Raw genomic sequence first — 16347 nt, 5'->3', positions numbered from 1 at the left:
GACGGCAGAAACTTGTACAGAGAATAGAAGAGCATTTCACATCAGATGCAATCACAACTGAAATCTCCTTAGAATTCAAGTCTTTCTTAGTGAACCAACCTGAATGAACAATTATTATACAGCCAGACCTTTTGTAAAAAACGGATTACTAAATAATAAATACAGGAAAAACATGAATTTTAAAATAAAAGATGGCTGACCCAGTGTGTGCATGCCAGAAAGTTCTGATGATGGTAGGAACCAAGTTCGGGGTGTGTATTTTTTCAGGTTTGTCCCTTCATGAGTGTTACTCCATGGCAGTAAACGTCTGTCCAAGAACTGAATCACCTCAGGCATAACTCCTCCAATCTGACATGCTTTGATATAACTTGATAGAAAAAGGTATAAAGAAATGTTAAACCAAAGTTACTCTCTCGTAAACATTGTTGTCTATTCTCAGCAGTTACTTCTAATTATTGTGTGAGAGTTTGCAGTGTCGTAGACAAGCACTGAACTCATTTCTTAGAAGTCACTTGTCATGTTGAAGCATTAGTAGTTGTTCTGGAGACAAAATAAATATAAAGACACTTGACAGTGATAATATACCATGGCTTCAAGGTCACTTACTTACTGCTACTGACAGTATTTTGGAAAATTCAATCAAATAGTGAGCGAGTATATTTTTACTCCACTTTTGGAATATTCCCGCATTATCACAGCAAGGGACACCAGACATGAGCTTCACAGATTGTACCCTTATGGGGTACCCCCTCACCCCGCTACCATACAGCATGGGATGGTGTCGCAGAGGTTCAGGAGAGTTCACAGTTTGTGAGAATATTGCCATGAAAATGCCTTCCCTGTGTTCAGTGTTCCAGATCAAGCTCTTCCTTCAGTGTAGTGTATGAAGTGTGATGCGTGAAAACAGTAACAAAGGCATTGTGACAAAGGCAATCTGGAGAGGTGCAACCACGCCTCTCCCATACAGAGTTATGTCCCCTTGGCAGGTCAGGAATTCCTGCTTCACTTCACCTCCACAAAACATCACAGCTGCAAACACACCCCAACCCAAAGGCCCTTTGTCAGCGAATGGCAATTACTGGAACTGATATATCTCATATCCGGAACCTTTCAAAGAAATCAAATTCTTGTCCACTGTCAAGTGTTTCCTTCAGACAGCCCTTGACACAGGTGAAGAAAGTGTTTGTTGATCACAACAATGGCTTCTGTGGTCAAGGAGAGCCGCCAGGTAGTGTCTGTGGCCTCTGGTCATGGTGGCCATGTCAACACTGTTAAACTAGGTTGTTAAATTAGGAAATCAGCTGGAAAAACAACTTACACACATGAATGCATAAGGATTATTTTTCTACTTTTCTTTTCATTTAATTCTGGCAGGAGACTGAATAGAGCATATTTTACAGGAAAAATTCTGAAATATTTTTGGAGGTTTGCAAAATATAATGTGACTTGTAATTTCTGTATTTTAAGATATATTACTAAGAATATTAAAGAAATTTATTAATGTTTCAAAGTGTAATTTGTAATGAAATAAAACTGCCTCTAACAAATGATAGAATGACAAACTCCAAGATCACATTTTCACAGAACTGTGACTGCAAAGCAAAATTAAAGTGAAACAAAAGTTTCATTTTACCTAATTGCAAATGTAGAGCTGTAATCTTAAAAGCATATCATTCTCATTTCACATTGTGTATCTATATTTTGTTTTTTAACCTAAGTAAACAATATATAGTTAAAAGAATAGATAGACAACCAGGGCTCCAGATAAGGCTAGTATTTGTGTAGTTTACTCAATATACGGCTGTTAGCAGGCTGAGATTGTATTATCATATGCATAAAAAAAAGAGATTAAATACTAAAAAAAACAAATGGATAATATTAACAAGAAGAACCCTCTATGTCAAGGATCCTCAACTTGTCAATGTGAGGAGATGCAGTGCTACAGTGCCGGAGTGAGTGAGTGCATTTTCGCGGCACCCAGCAATATTCCAGCTATATGGCAGCAGTCTACAGTTCCAGATGTGGCAACAATGTGAAACTGTAAAATATTTACATAACCAATAGGAACATACATGTTGAGACCTTCTACAAATGCCTGCATAAAAAGTTGTTCTCTAGTAGTTTCAGTCTCATTGGGTTCTGGGAGTGAAGGAAAGAGCGAGTGAGTGAGTTTAGTTTTATGCCACACTCACCAAAATTACAGCTATATGGTGACAGTCTGTAAATAAAATCAAGTCTGGACAAGACAATCCAGAGATCAACAGCATGAGCATTGATCTGTGCAAATGGGCACCGACGTGTCAACAAAGTCAGCGATCCTGACCACAGATCTCATTAGTCATCTCATACGACAAGCAATGGTTACTGAAGGCCAGTTTTCTAACCTGTACCTTCATGGGTAGGGTTGTGGAATAAGACACTTACTGAACCAACTCTAACAATGTTCACAAGGCCCTCCGCCAGGTGAGCTAACAGTAAAATGATACAATTCTTACTTGCCAGCTGTGATGGCCTAGGACCTTATCGGACTCAAGATAACTTTGATTGTGGTAACAGCTTCAAGTATGACATTTTGAAAACCATATCTGGCCATTATCGCCTTATCACCATTGATAAGCCTACTTGACAACATTGTTGCTGAGATTGGAGTTCTAGTGGTTTTGACACAGCCAGTCAATGACATTCCTACACCATTCTCCTTGTATCAGTGCTGTTCAATGTCAAGTGCTCTCAAGGATCTGACCTTGACCTTAACACAGCAAGGTCTGTTTCTGCTAATTACCCCACAATTTGAACACAAGAGTCAGATGAGGTTAACAGTCATGACCCCAGGCAAGGAAAGGAAGCATTACTTGGTAGATTAATGGTTGATATCCTGGTGGTTCTGTGAAGTCAGCTAGACAGGAAGCCACAGATCAGAGGTGCGAGTGAGTGAGTGAGTGAGTGAGTTTGGAGTGAGTGAGTCGGTGAGTGAATTGAGTTTAGCACTTAACAACTTTTAAGCTATATGGTTGCTGTCTGTAAATAATCGAGCCTGGACCTTACAATCCAGGGATCAACCTCATGAGCATCATCTATACAACTTGGGTACAATGACTTGTGTCAACCATGTCAGTGAACCTGACCACTCATTCCTTTTAGTTGCCTCCTCTGACAAGCATGGGTTACTGAAGATCAATTCAAACCCACATCTTCACTGGTCAGCTGAGTGAGTTTAGTTTAGTTTCACTTATTCAGACATGTCAGATGAAATGTTGGGCAAGCCTAACATGCTACATGTCACCGACGACTATCTATTCCATGAAACTAGCAAGCACTGTAGGTATTGTGCTGGCAACACCTGACACACAACAGGGACGTTATTTAGATATGTCTAGGCAACACAACTAGAGCATTAGACAGTGAACCACCTGCACTGTCATGACGCTCCAATATACAAGCTCGTTAAGGCAGGAATCTCAAGTCATCTATCGTGTGGAAATATCAGGTCATGTAAGACTCTATTCACCCTGTTCAATGTTTGAAATTAGACATGTGTCTGTGCTAAGCACAATGATCTTCAGCTTGATGAGCAGGTTGATCCAATAATCCCTCTCCTAACATGCTCAGTCTACTGAAGCAGCTAGAGTATCTGGACCACAAATGATTCCTATTTAACAATACTGTGCTACAATCTGAGATACTCCGCTTCTTGACTCAACCTGTCCAGAAGTATCTTCTCTCATTTCAAAAGTTGGTTTAAAGAAATTAATCCTTCTTCAGGAATATGTCAGTGTCATCTCAAACAGCTTGGTAGAGTAACCAAACCATGACATGCTAAATGTGTTTTGTCTTTCTGGATATGTTTCACAATGACTAGTTTCTGAAAGTGTGTGGGCGACAAATGGCACATTGACACTTAGTCTGGTGTTATTTGACTGTTTCAGTCCACTACACTGATTCTTACACCAACTGACTGTTTCAGTCCACTACACTGATTCTTACACCAACTGACTGTTTCAGTCCACTACACTGATTCTTACAGTGGCTGATTGTTACGATCTGATTATACACATTCTAATCTAACATCGTCTGATTGCTACACTGTCTGATACTGTTGTGTCAGTTACATGGTTTCAGTGGTACAGTGTGTCACAGAGTGTGTTACGATGTGTCTGTTACAGTATGTGTGCTTGCTGTGAAACCCAAACTCAGTGATGTTCCAGCAGTGAGATGATAGTACAAGGTGTTAAAGTCACATATCAACTTCACAATCGAGATTTCTCCCTGGTAACCTGAGAGTGGTACCAGAGACAGATGCTACTTGGAGAGTTCATGGATCAACAAGTCCTTCCAGACACCACTGTGTCTTTTCCCACACCAGCAAGCACTGACAGTCACGGATGCTTAGGCACCCTAGTGCAGGGACAAGTGGAACAAATTCTATGTTGTCAGGTGACTTGATCTTTTCAAGGCTTGTTTATAAGACAGTAGGGTTCATCATACAGCAACCAACTGTTACCACGGCTACCCTACATACTGCCACCCTGAGTCATGAAACTGTCACAGAAAATATCTTCACTGAGATATTCACTGTCAGGAAAGATAACCAGCACCTCAGGAATAGTGATGTATCTTTTTACATAAAAACACCAGGTTCATATGAACTGAAATACCTTTGAGTAATTATCTAAATGTCAAGGCTATTTATTCAATGAAAAATTGATTATATGTATAATTATTTCAAACACTCTACAAGATGGCCTTAATTATTCAGGAACAAAGTTTTTCCACCTCGAATTACAGAAGTTATCACGTACTGAAGTCGAAGTAGGTAAATACACTATATGCCAGTGGTCTGTAAATAACTGAGTCTGGACCACATAATCCAGTGATGAAGTGCCACTGGGATAGGATGACACAAGTCAGCGTGCTTGCCCAACCAAACCTGTTAGTTACCTCTTACGACATGCATAAGTTGCTGAAGACCAATTCAAACCAGCATCTTTGCAAGTTTGTAAAATCCAAACAAAGAACTTAGACCATAGCAGTACAGACATTGGTGGAGTTTGTCCAACCATGGTGACTAGGGCTCCAGTGCCATCATTCTGAACACTGGTCAAGCCAATCAACACTATGTCTTGAGAGGAATATGTCCTAATGGAAGCCACTTCACGTCAATGCAGCTGTCAGCACATTGTAACAGTGGTCCATTTCATCACATGTCCAACACACACTGTGTTCCATGTGAAAGTGAAACCAGTTTTACTCACTGTTAAACCAACTCATTAAGCCAGGCTTCTTCAGCTGGTTGCATTGGCCACGATGGCTACGTGAGTGAGTGAGTTTCAATGCAAATTTCATAATAATTTTAGTTATATCATTGTAATTTCCTATATATAATGCTTGACTCAGGTGGTTATCTCTTGCCTGACAAAGCAAAGAGGTTTGGTGCTGGTGCTTAAAACACATTTGGGGCAAACTGTGATTTGAACCTAGGTTTCTGTTGAGTCAAACGGATGAACTGTGCCAGTTCAAAACACTGTGCAATCTGTACTCTCACACAGATACCATGAGCGAATTTCTGTATTATCCCTCCAGTCAGTCACTCTGATGGTGTAAAGTATCATTGAACCATAACAGATTTAACAGAAAATGTCCACTCTGACAGGCTTAACTGTTCCAATATATTCTCTTGTCCAACATGAGACCTTGTAGATAACAACCACAGTATATACTGGTACTATCTGTGTCAGGAGCCACAGCTCTTTGTTGGTCTCCTTGCATAATGTCACCTCTTTAACTGTCTCTTAAAGGGACTCTTTTGCCTCCAGGCTTTAGACATGGATCAGGGTTGGAGCAGGGGTGAGATGGGGCAAGCCCAGTCTAGTGAATGAATGGGATTTGGTGCAACCCCAGATAAGGCAGGGCTTAGTTATCTGGTCTGGGAGTCCCCACAATGTCCCTGGTGGTAGAAGGCTGGTTTGTAAGAGACTATTGTGGAATAAATTACCTGTCAAGACTTGGAAACAATGGAAGAGATCATCTGTGCTTCCCTGGTACAAACTGTTCGTGCCTTGTATCTAAGTGAGCTGTAAGATTGCTACACACTGTCCATGTCTATTATCTGAAGTGTCTGTCAAATTGCTACAGTGTTCATGTCTTGAGCAAGAGACCAATTCACTTTTGTTTGTCAGAAACACCTTCTTCATAAAAGTACAAGTTTGTCTATTTTTATGATTTAGAACAAATTATTCTGACTGATGAGGCTCTGAATATGTTGCTGAGTATTCAGCGTATATTTATCTTAATGTTTCAGCAATCTAAAGGAGACAAGTCATGCTTACAGGAACCTGTCACCATGGAAAGGGGGCAGGGTTTTTGTTGGTTTGCAAGATGGATGTCCACATCTCAAACTAATCAGTAGAGTTCATGACCACAACTTCCATGAAAGCTAGTGAAATCTTTTTGACAACTATTGACAATGTCATGTTAATGGCTACATCTGTTGCAATTCTGAGCATGCTTTGTTGATACCATTCAATTTTCAATCATTTTTATCTTCTTTCAAAACTTCCAATATCAAATGAACTGTGGGTCCATTTCATGGTGAAAGCATCGCTCTTCAGACCAAAGGCCCCCGGTACAATTCCCCACAAAAGGCACAGCACCCTTCTCCACTCAAGGCTCATTCCTGGTGTCAGTGCTGTCATACTACAGTGATGTAGCTAAAAGTGTCATCAAATCTCACTCGCTTCAATTCTCAAAAAAACCCAAAAAAAAACAGGATATCTTAAAACGCCAACTGACTAATAATCATGCAGTTTCAAAGTGTTGGGTTGGAGCAGGGTAGAGATCAGGGATGGAGCAGGGGAGAGATCAGGGATGGAGCAGGGGAGAGATCAGGGATGGAGCAGGGGAGAGAGCAGGGGTGGAGCAGGGGTGAGATCAGGGTTGGAGCAGGGGAGAGATGAGGGATGGAGCAGGGGTGAGATGAGGGATGGAGCAGGGGAGAGATCAGGGTTGGAGCAGGGGAGAGAGCAGGGTTGGAGCAGGGGTGAGATCAGGGTTGGAGCAGGGGAGAGATCAGGGTTGGAGCAGGGGTGAGATCAGGGATGGAGCAGGGGAGAGAGCAGGGTTGGAGCAGGGGAGAGAGCAGGGTTGGAGCAGGGGAGAGATCAGGGTTGGAACAGGGGTGAGATCAGGGATGGAGCAGGGGAGAGAGCAGGGATGGAGCAGGGGAGAGAGCAGGACTCTGACCCTAGCCAAGGGCTGCAACAATTCAACCAGACCTAGGGTCAACTGGATTTTCGATATTGGATCCTTGTTTCATTCATTAATGTTTCGATTCTTCATACAAGTAAAAACATCAGAGTTTATTAACAAAACATACCACACAGAAAAGATTTGACAAGGAAATCAGGAATGTAAATGATGTAACCTTATTTAAACAAAAAAATATATGTTTAAACAAAGAACACTGAAATACTGAACTGAAATAGTGTTAATATCATGGAAAATCAAAATTAAGGTGTCAGGCTCGAACTTCAGTGACTCGAACCGAATGACTGTGGATATATTTGCTTATGGGTCTGTATGAGAGACCAGACAGCTACCACAACAGTAATCTCTTCCCTACCAGCATCTCCAGAATCTTCCAACCCTACACAGTCAGCACTGGTCTCACACTAAACCCGGTTTAATGTCCCAGGTCAGCTGGGAGGTGAGAGCATACTTGGACTGACCTCCTAGGTGAGGTTGATAAGCTGGGGATTTATGACCCCCAAATAATGGGAAGTGACAGTGTCCCAGTCCACATTCCATCCAGCTGGAGGGGAAGGTATGCAACTACAGGCAACACTATCAGCTTTACGACAGCACTGATGGAAGCCGGATATAAAGCAACTGGAGGTTGAAAGGAGGGCTGATCTTGTGGGGATTACTGGTGTGACATGAACATTTCCACAGATTCCTGGGTGGTGACAGGTGCCCCACCCCCCACCTCTACATCCAACCTTTATCACATAGTACTAAAGCTTCAGTCATAATAACAATCAAGGCTTTCACTACACATTCATTAACACGAACTATCAAGACTGACTTTTCAAGGCTTCCAATATACAGCACTCAAGCTACCTAGTGATCTACTTCTATTAAATTTCAACTGGCTTTGATGTTAGAGATTGTCAGTGTAAGGTCACGAGGAGCTGTAGGAGCATCACCAGGTAGAGACCCTCAGTTCAGGACAAGTCAAGATGTCTCAATTATGACTCAATAACTACTCTGATTACTGATTAATTAATTCTAACAACAGCTGGCTGCTGACTAATCAGACATGTCCTTCCTGAGTTTACGGTTCATTGCTTTTCACGATGAAATTGAAATTATACTGACTGCCACAGAATGATGACTGAAGAAACATGAGTGGGCTCGGGTGAATGCTGCTGAAAGCTTCATGACTTTGTGTGGGTGGCTGGGTGAGTGTGTGAGCATGGTTTCACATTGCTTTCAGCAATCTTCCAATATCACAGCAAGGGTACATCATAAATGGATTCCCACACTGTACCCATGTTAGCAATTGAACCCGTATCTTCAGCATTATGACCCAATGCTCTAGTCACTAAGCTACACTATCCCCTTTCCCCCACCGTCTCAGGTAGCTGACACTCACCACAAGAGCAGCAGACAAAGCACTTCGTGTGGTAGAGATTGCCCATTGCCTGACACGCATCGTTAGCACCTGTCACCTTCTCCCCACAGGTATAGCACTGACCTGAAACAGTAGAAAACAACATTGTACAACATGCCTGAAACAATGCAATATCATGTCATACTGGCTTAATCAACCTGAATATTGTCATACAGGTCAAATAAGGCAGATCTTATATAAACAAAAATAAGAAAGTCAACACTTCAACACCTACACAGACATAACAGGAACATTGTCATTGCAGCTTGAAACAGTCCTCAACACCAGGGTCCCCTGCCACTAAAATATTAATCCTGTATGCAGATGTAAACAATGCCTTTTTCACTTCACTGATGTTCACCATATCATCTTATCAGTATCAAACATGACTAGTAGTTGTACCTTGTCTGCCTCACTCCCAGGACAACCTGACTCATATAAACAATACACCTGAAACTTTCAGCACAAATCAGAACAAAAAGTTTGTTTTTCATAATCCTGAACTCTAACAAATCAATAATGAGCACCACTGGAGTCATAAAAGGAAACATGTTTCAATGTTTGATTCAGGATATTAACATAAACACATCCCCACATGACTGTGGTGACTTGCTGACTGATAACGACGCATGACAACCCATCTCACTGATTGATTTATCTTGCAAACTTCCAACCGTGCTAATAAATGCACACAACAATCGGTCAAAAGCTTTCTATGCATCATTCAATATTCTTATCTTCCAGCGCCATCCAGGTCACCCCGTTGACGTTCACACATAGAGAGGTCAACTGACCGCATTGCTTCAACATTCCATGAGTCTCCCCTACATACCGCCCTGAACCAGGTATAGCAGCTGGCACAATCAGGGCTAAAGAAAACAATAGCCAGTAAACCCCTACTTTCAGCCAGCCACTACACAGCCCTGTCATGTCAATCCTGGGAGCTTCAAGCAAGGTCATATATTGTGTATGGCCTCCCTAGTACTGCCAGATTGTCGGCTGTGGACTCACATCATGGAAACATCTAAGGCCAATACCAGGAAGTGAGTCTCCTTGATAATCTCAGACAAACTTAATGAAATTGGCTTTTCATTTGTTTTCACAGGTACTTGGTAAATCAGATGACACTTCAGGTTGAATATGAAAACAATGTTTGAGATTTTCATGTATAGGCAGCTGTGTGTGTTCCTTACGTCAGTCAAGATGGTACACTTGATATGCTCGATTCTTGCACTGGAGGCAGGTGGAGGTCATGTAATTCAAGGTGACTATGTCCAGTGGTGAAGTGACCACTTCCTGTCATCACTCACCTCAGAATGTCACACATACATCACCAACAGTTACATGCTAAGCGTAATATCAGTTGTGATGGACAGGACATGAAGCATGTCGACTGGCATTTCCACATCCATCAAACAAACGGCTACAGAACTAGGAACACTGTCTAATCAGAATGTATCATGTCATATCATCAGTACTCATGGGCACTTACTGTGACATAGCTTTCAGGGGGAAAGTAAACACATCATCACAGGGCTGTCCACGTGTCTATGAGAAATCGCTTTGTGTGAGAAAAGGTATGTGTGACTGAGTGTCAGTGTGTCTGTGGGGGGGGGGGGTTCATGTGCATGTTTCCACACAGAAACACTGCAACTATATTACATCAGTATGTAAATAACTGGACCAGACAATCAAGCGATGAGCAAGGATCCTTGTTTTTAGGGCAAAATGACACATCTATAAGTTGGGAGGAACTGGTATGTCAACTGGCAGCAACATTTTTTAAAAAAAAGGAAAGAAAAAATTTCAGCAGCAAAAAGGTAGACACATCAGTTATCATAATGACCAAATGATGAAATCAGTGTATGAAATTCTGAAGATTACATAAATGAAACTTATAAAAAATATCAACATCAAATGTTTTCAAGAAGTGAGTTGACATAACAGCAGATGCACAACATGGATCTACAGTATTATGGTATGGATCTACAGTATTATGTTATGGACCTACAGTATTATGTTATGTTATGGACCTACAGTATTATGTTATGGATCTACAGTATTATGTTATGTTATCGACCTACAGCATTATGTTATGTTATGGATCTACAGTATTATGTTATGGATCTACAGCATTATGTTATGTTATGGATCTACAGCATTATGTTATGGATCTACAGTAATATGTTATGGATCTACAGTATTATGTTATGGACCTACAGTATTATGTTATGTTATGGATCTACAGTATTATGTTATGGATCTACAGCATTATGTTATGGATCTACAGTATTATGTTATGGACCTACAGTATTATGTTATGTTATGGATCTACAGTATTATGTTATGGATCTACAGCATTATGTTATGGATCTACAGTATTATGTTATGGACCTACATTTTTATGTTATGGACCTACAGTATTATGTTATGTTATGGACCTACAGTATTATGTTATGGATCTACAGTATTATGTTATGTTATGGACCTACAGTATTATGTTATGTTATGGACCTACAGTATTATGTTATGGACCTACAGTATTATGTTATGTTATGGATCTACAGTATTATGCTATGGACCTACAGTATTATGTTATGTTATGGATCTACAGTATTATGTTATGGACCTACAGTATTATGTTATGTTATGGACCTACAGTATTATGTTATGGACCTACAGTATTATGTTATGGATCTACAGTATTATGTCATGGACCTACAGTATTATGTTATGGACCTACAGTATTATGTTATGGATCTACAGTATTATGTTATGGATCTACAGCATTATGTTATGGACCTACAGTATTATGTTATGGATCTACAGTATTATGTTATGGATCTACAGTATTATGTTATGGACCTACGGTATTATGTTATGTTATGGATCTACAGTATTATGTTATGGACCTACGGTATTATGTTATGTTATGGATCTACAGTATTATGTTATGGATCTACAGCATTATGTTATGGACCTACAGTATTATGTTATGTTATGGATCTACAGTATTATGTTATGGACCTACGGTATTATGTTATGTTATGGATCTACAGTATTATGTTATGGATCTACAGTATTATGTTATGGACCTACAGTATTATGTTAAGGTCAAATGAGCTTGCATTTGTTTCATTATGTATCTCTGTACAAAGGTTTCAAGCTGGCTCTATCAATAACAAATACTATCATAGGGTACATGCTGTTTACATATCAGGACCACAGCCTACTGTGGAAGTAGCAAACACTTTGACCACTGGGCTACCCAAGCGCTCCAAGGCAAAGAGTTATATCAAGCAAAAGAATCCCATTATAATTCCAGTATGGCAATGGCAGCAGGACATAACACCAATTCTTCATGTTTCACATTTATTCTACGGGTGAACATTCTGAGCTTTTAGAGGAAATTGGGCTGCACAGTTCATTTTCAAACATTTTCATGACAGTTTCAATGGTCGTACAATAAAGTCTCAGGATGACTTTGCATTCTTAGCATAACCCAGCCCATTGAATGGTCAGGTGCCCTTCTCGCATCATGTCATCTCCAATAATCTGTCTAAAAATTATTATGATGATATCATGTTATGCTTATTAAAGTTAGATAAAATAAAGATAAGACAAGATAAGATATTTATTGCAAAGCAATCCATCAAGAAACAGTAACAATATTCTATAATCTACAAATATGAACACAGTAGTTACAAACATATAGAAATACAGATACATAAATGATGTTCTTTATCTTCCTAGACAATGCACGTTTCACTGAGGTGATGTTCTAGTGGGGTTGCAGGTTTTGTATATGTCAAGGTAGAGACTGCAATTCAGTAGAATCTCTGATTCTACCCTACCAGTAGAAATTGCAATCGGACTCTCCACCAATAGAGACTGCGATTGGAGTCTCTGCTGGTTGAGTCTCCGATGCTACTAGTGGAGATTGTGATCGGAGTCTCTACTGGTAGAGATTGCAATCAGAGTCTCTACTGGTTGAGTCTCCGATGCTACTAGTGGAGATTGTGATCGGAGTCTCTACTGGTAGAGATTGCAATCGGAGTCTCTACTGGTTGAGTCTCCGATGCTACTAGTGGAGATTGTGATCGGAGTCTCTACTAGTAGAGATTGCAATCGGAGTCTCTGCTGGTTGAGTCTCCGATGCTACTAGAGGAGATTGTGATCGGAGTTTCCACTGGTAGAGATTGCAATCGGAGTCTCTACTGGTTGAGTCTCCGATGCTACTAGTAGAGATTGCAATCGGAATCTCTACTAGTAGACATTGCAATCGGAATCTCTACTGGTTGAGTCTCCGATGCTACTAGTAGAGATTGCAATCGGAATCTCTACTGGTTGAGTCTCCGATGCTACTAGTAGAGATTGCAATCGGAGTCTCTACTGGTTGAGTCTCCGATGCTACTAGTAGAGATTGCAATCAGAATCTCTACTAGTAGAGATTGCAATGGGAATCTCTACTGGTTGAGTCTCCGATGCTACTAGTAGAGATTGCAATCTGAATCTCTACTGGTTGAGTCTCCGATGCTACTAGTAGAGATTGCAATCGGAGTCTCTACTGGTTGAGTCTCCGATGCTACTAGTAGAGATTGCAATCGGAGTCTCTACTAGTAGAGATTGCAATCGGAGTCTCTACTAGTAGAGATTGCAATCGGAGTCTCTACTGGTAGATTCTCTGATCTTACTAGTACAAACTGCGATTGTAGTCTCCACTGAATTGTCAGTTTCCAGTTCAGCTGGTAGAAACACTGATTTATCTGTGGGACAACAACAAAGACTCTTTACTTGCTGAACAATAATATGCATTTTACTCGGGTATAGACTGTTTTACAGGTTTACAGTTTAAAGTCTCTGACATCTGACATACCTACAACAGCCCAGTATACCTACATTTAGTAAAAACAACAAAAAGATTTCACCTACTTAAAATGGAAGAGCCTTAAAGAACACTTAATCCATCGAGTAAAGGAAGAACCAAGTAACACTGAAAGCTGGATTAACAGATTGAGCTTAACAGATTAAGATTGACCGGAACTGAGAGAACGATTATATTAATTAACTTAAAGAACAAATAAACTCAAATTATTTGTCCTCTTTTAATCATTACAAATGAAAGACTTAGTCTTCAGCGAACACCAAACACATTCTTTAAAAACTTGTGGTTAATTCATACCGAGCGATTCAAAGTTGCCAAAAAGCTGTCTACTTCACTCTTGCCCACCAACGAAACCACAGACAGGTTAGGTAACTCTGTCGCCAGAGCCCTGCAGTGACATCACAGGAGGAATGATTTTCAGTTAGTTGTATAGAAAATGTGAGGTAGAAATGGAGGTAGGAGTCAAAGTGAACATACTGCATGATAAATGTCTTCACTTGGTTTGCAAACATTCACTCACCAGTATGCATTCGCTTGTCATTGTATGTCTTTATATTTGGTCTTATAATCCTAATTACTTTATAATCATACTTGTATGCATTTTGAAACTTAATGAAAAGAAGCGATATGCCGATACTTATAGCAAATGTACAACAGGAATGTAATATCCAGACATTCTGAACTTTGCCAGAGTGAATCATAATTCACACACGTCCTAGTGTATGTTGTCTGTATCTATCTCAGAGATTCTACCAGATCGCACTCTATACCCTGACATATATCTGTGCCAGGATTTTACAGACCATTCTCAACATGCATTTTGTTCAAGTAAAACTGACGCAATCATAACTCATTATGACGCTGATTGATAATTACTCTACAACCAGCAGATGATGCAAGAAATCTTCAGTGACTTTCCCATTTACAAAAAAATGTTTTGTTTCACACATGGCTCCCACATGTAAAGCCTTTTCATGTGTTCTCAGTCATGTATTGCTGCCATGATGCTAAAGAGTTGCTGAATAGCTGCTGAAGTACTGCCAAAGGCAACTGGAAACCTTTCAGGACATAATTCAGTTTAATATACACTCATGCTGCAACATCTGCAGCAGACAAAGCAGTGCCCATGGTGCAAGATACCACATTCCTGATGTATGAAGACACCGATTCATTCCATTAGCCAGTAATCAAACCATCCTGTGGCCCCCACCATCCTCATCACCCCTCCTTAATGTCATCAATTTACTCTCCTGACCATGTGAAGTGAAACAGAAGCAATGAAGCCAAAATTTAATAACATTTCCAATAATGAACAGTGAAAGCTGATGATGTGCCAAGAGGCGCAGTCGATGTGGGCGCCAATGTGAAACAGACTGGGCATTTCACGAGGGGCATTATTCAGGCAGAGGTAGATCAGCCCGCATTGTTTGAAATCATATAATTTTGACTGAAACACACAACTGTATTTAAATGAAAGAGCCTGGCATTAATGGCACATCATGTCCTGTAGACACATCTTCCTTTGAGCTGATTCAGATGGAAAGACCGCATCAGATCATGGAGAAATGGCCAAGGGATGTGATGCTGCTGCTGCTGTTGCTGTTGATGACGTCACAGTATCATGCCACCTACACTACAGGCAATGTTCCTTATTACAGTGTACCCCAAGCACACAATACATCCCGACAATCACATAAAACACATGAACACTATCGGTAAATTAAGTATGTTTTGACTGTCAGCATTCAGTTGCAAAATTACAGCATTTAGAACCTCAAACATATAGCCATCAGTGTTTCTAGTAACTAGCTGATTAAACGAGAGATCGATTGGCTCACTCAGAACTGTATAAACAAACGTTAGATTTCCACAAATAACTGCATCTGGACTGGTGAGGTGATTGACATCATGAGCATCGAATTCCATAAGTAACAAGCCTGATCTCCCACCACCATAGTCTGATTCTGCCCTGGAATCTTCACAGGTCTAACACTGCTGTATGAGGCTATGTTTCGTCTGATCATGATAGGGTGATTTGTCACAAACTGTCAAGCAGGAGAACATTAGGTGATTGTTTGACATCCAGGATTGCTACAGCTATAATCTGGTCATCAAAATGCACCAGTCAACACCTCATTCCATCCTGCTGTATGTCCACCTGCCAGCCTTGATTGACAGACCAACAGCACCCGTACAGGATGAACCCAGATGGGGCAGACCTCTTGTCAGCCAGGTCCCTGTCAAGAACACTCCAATCAACAATAACATACATCATCACACACTCACACAGCCTTACATTACCCAGGACAGGCAACAGTTGGACAGTTGACATAGCAGAGTCATTATTATAGGGAAAAAAGTGAGTGGTCTTCTTTAGAGCAGTATATCATGCATGTTCCCTGGAGGTGTTACAATACAGTTGGTCTACAACATAATATACTCTTAAAAAAAAAGTAGGGGAACTGTACTTTCAATGAAAGTGACTGGAGTATGACATGACGAATTTCAGGTTCACAATTTACAGTCAGTCTTGTGTGATTTGACCCTGAAAACCCTGACCATGCACAGGATGCAAGAAAATTATTGAAAACTGTCTACAGTGATTTATCGACCTGCCTGAAAAACGTCAAGATTCATGACACCCCATGTATGTGTTGGAGGCTCCCATGATGTGCACGTTTCCCATGCATTAAGTTTGTGTGTGGTGATAACGTGAAATGATGCTGCATACACAAGATGAACATCAATGTTTTTTTTTTCTACCAGACTTCAAAGTTCTGGCTCCCCTACTGTT

At 40.5% G+C, this 16347-nt stretch overlaps 1 protein-coding gene across 1 annotated transcript in view; it reads right to left on the bottom strand.

Moving 5' to 3' along the window:
* Positions 1–16347, bottom strand: part of LOC137257731 (Wilms tumor protein 1-interacting protein homolog) — a 45715-nt gene that overhangs the window by 13009 nt on the left and 16359 nt on the right. Inside the window, exon 2 of the mRNA XM_067795143.1 lies at positions 8651–8752. Within this exon, the coding sequence (XP_067651244.1) occupies positions 8651–8752 (102 nt within the window). The remainder of the gene's footprint in view (positions 1–8650; positions 8753–16347) is intronic.

Source organism: Haliotis asinina, chromosome 12, assembly GCF_037392515.1.
Source record: "Haliotis asinina isolate JCU_RB_2024 chromosome 12, JCU_Hal_asi_v2, whole genome shotgun sequence".
Taxonomy (NCBI): domain Eukaryota; kingdom Metazoa; phylum Mollusca; class Gastropoda; order Lepetellida; family Haliotidae; genus Haliotis; species Haliotis asinina.
This window is presented reverse-complemented; position numbering and strand designations above follow the sequence as displayed.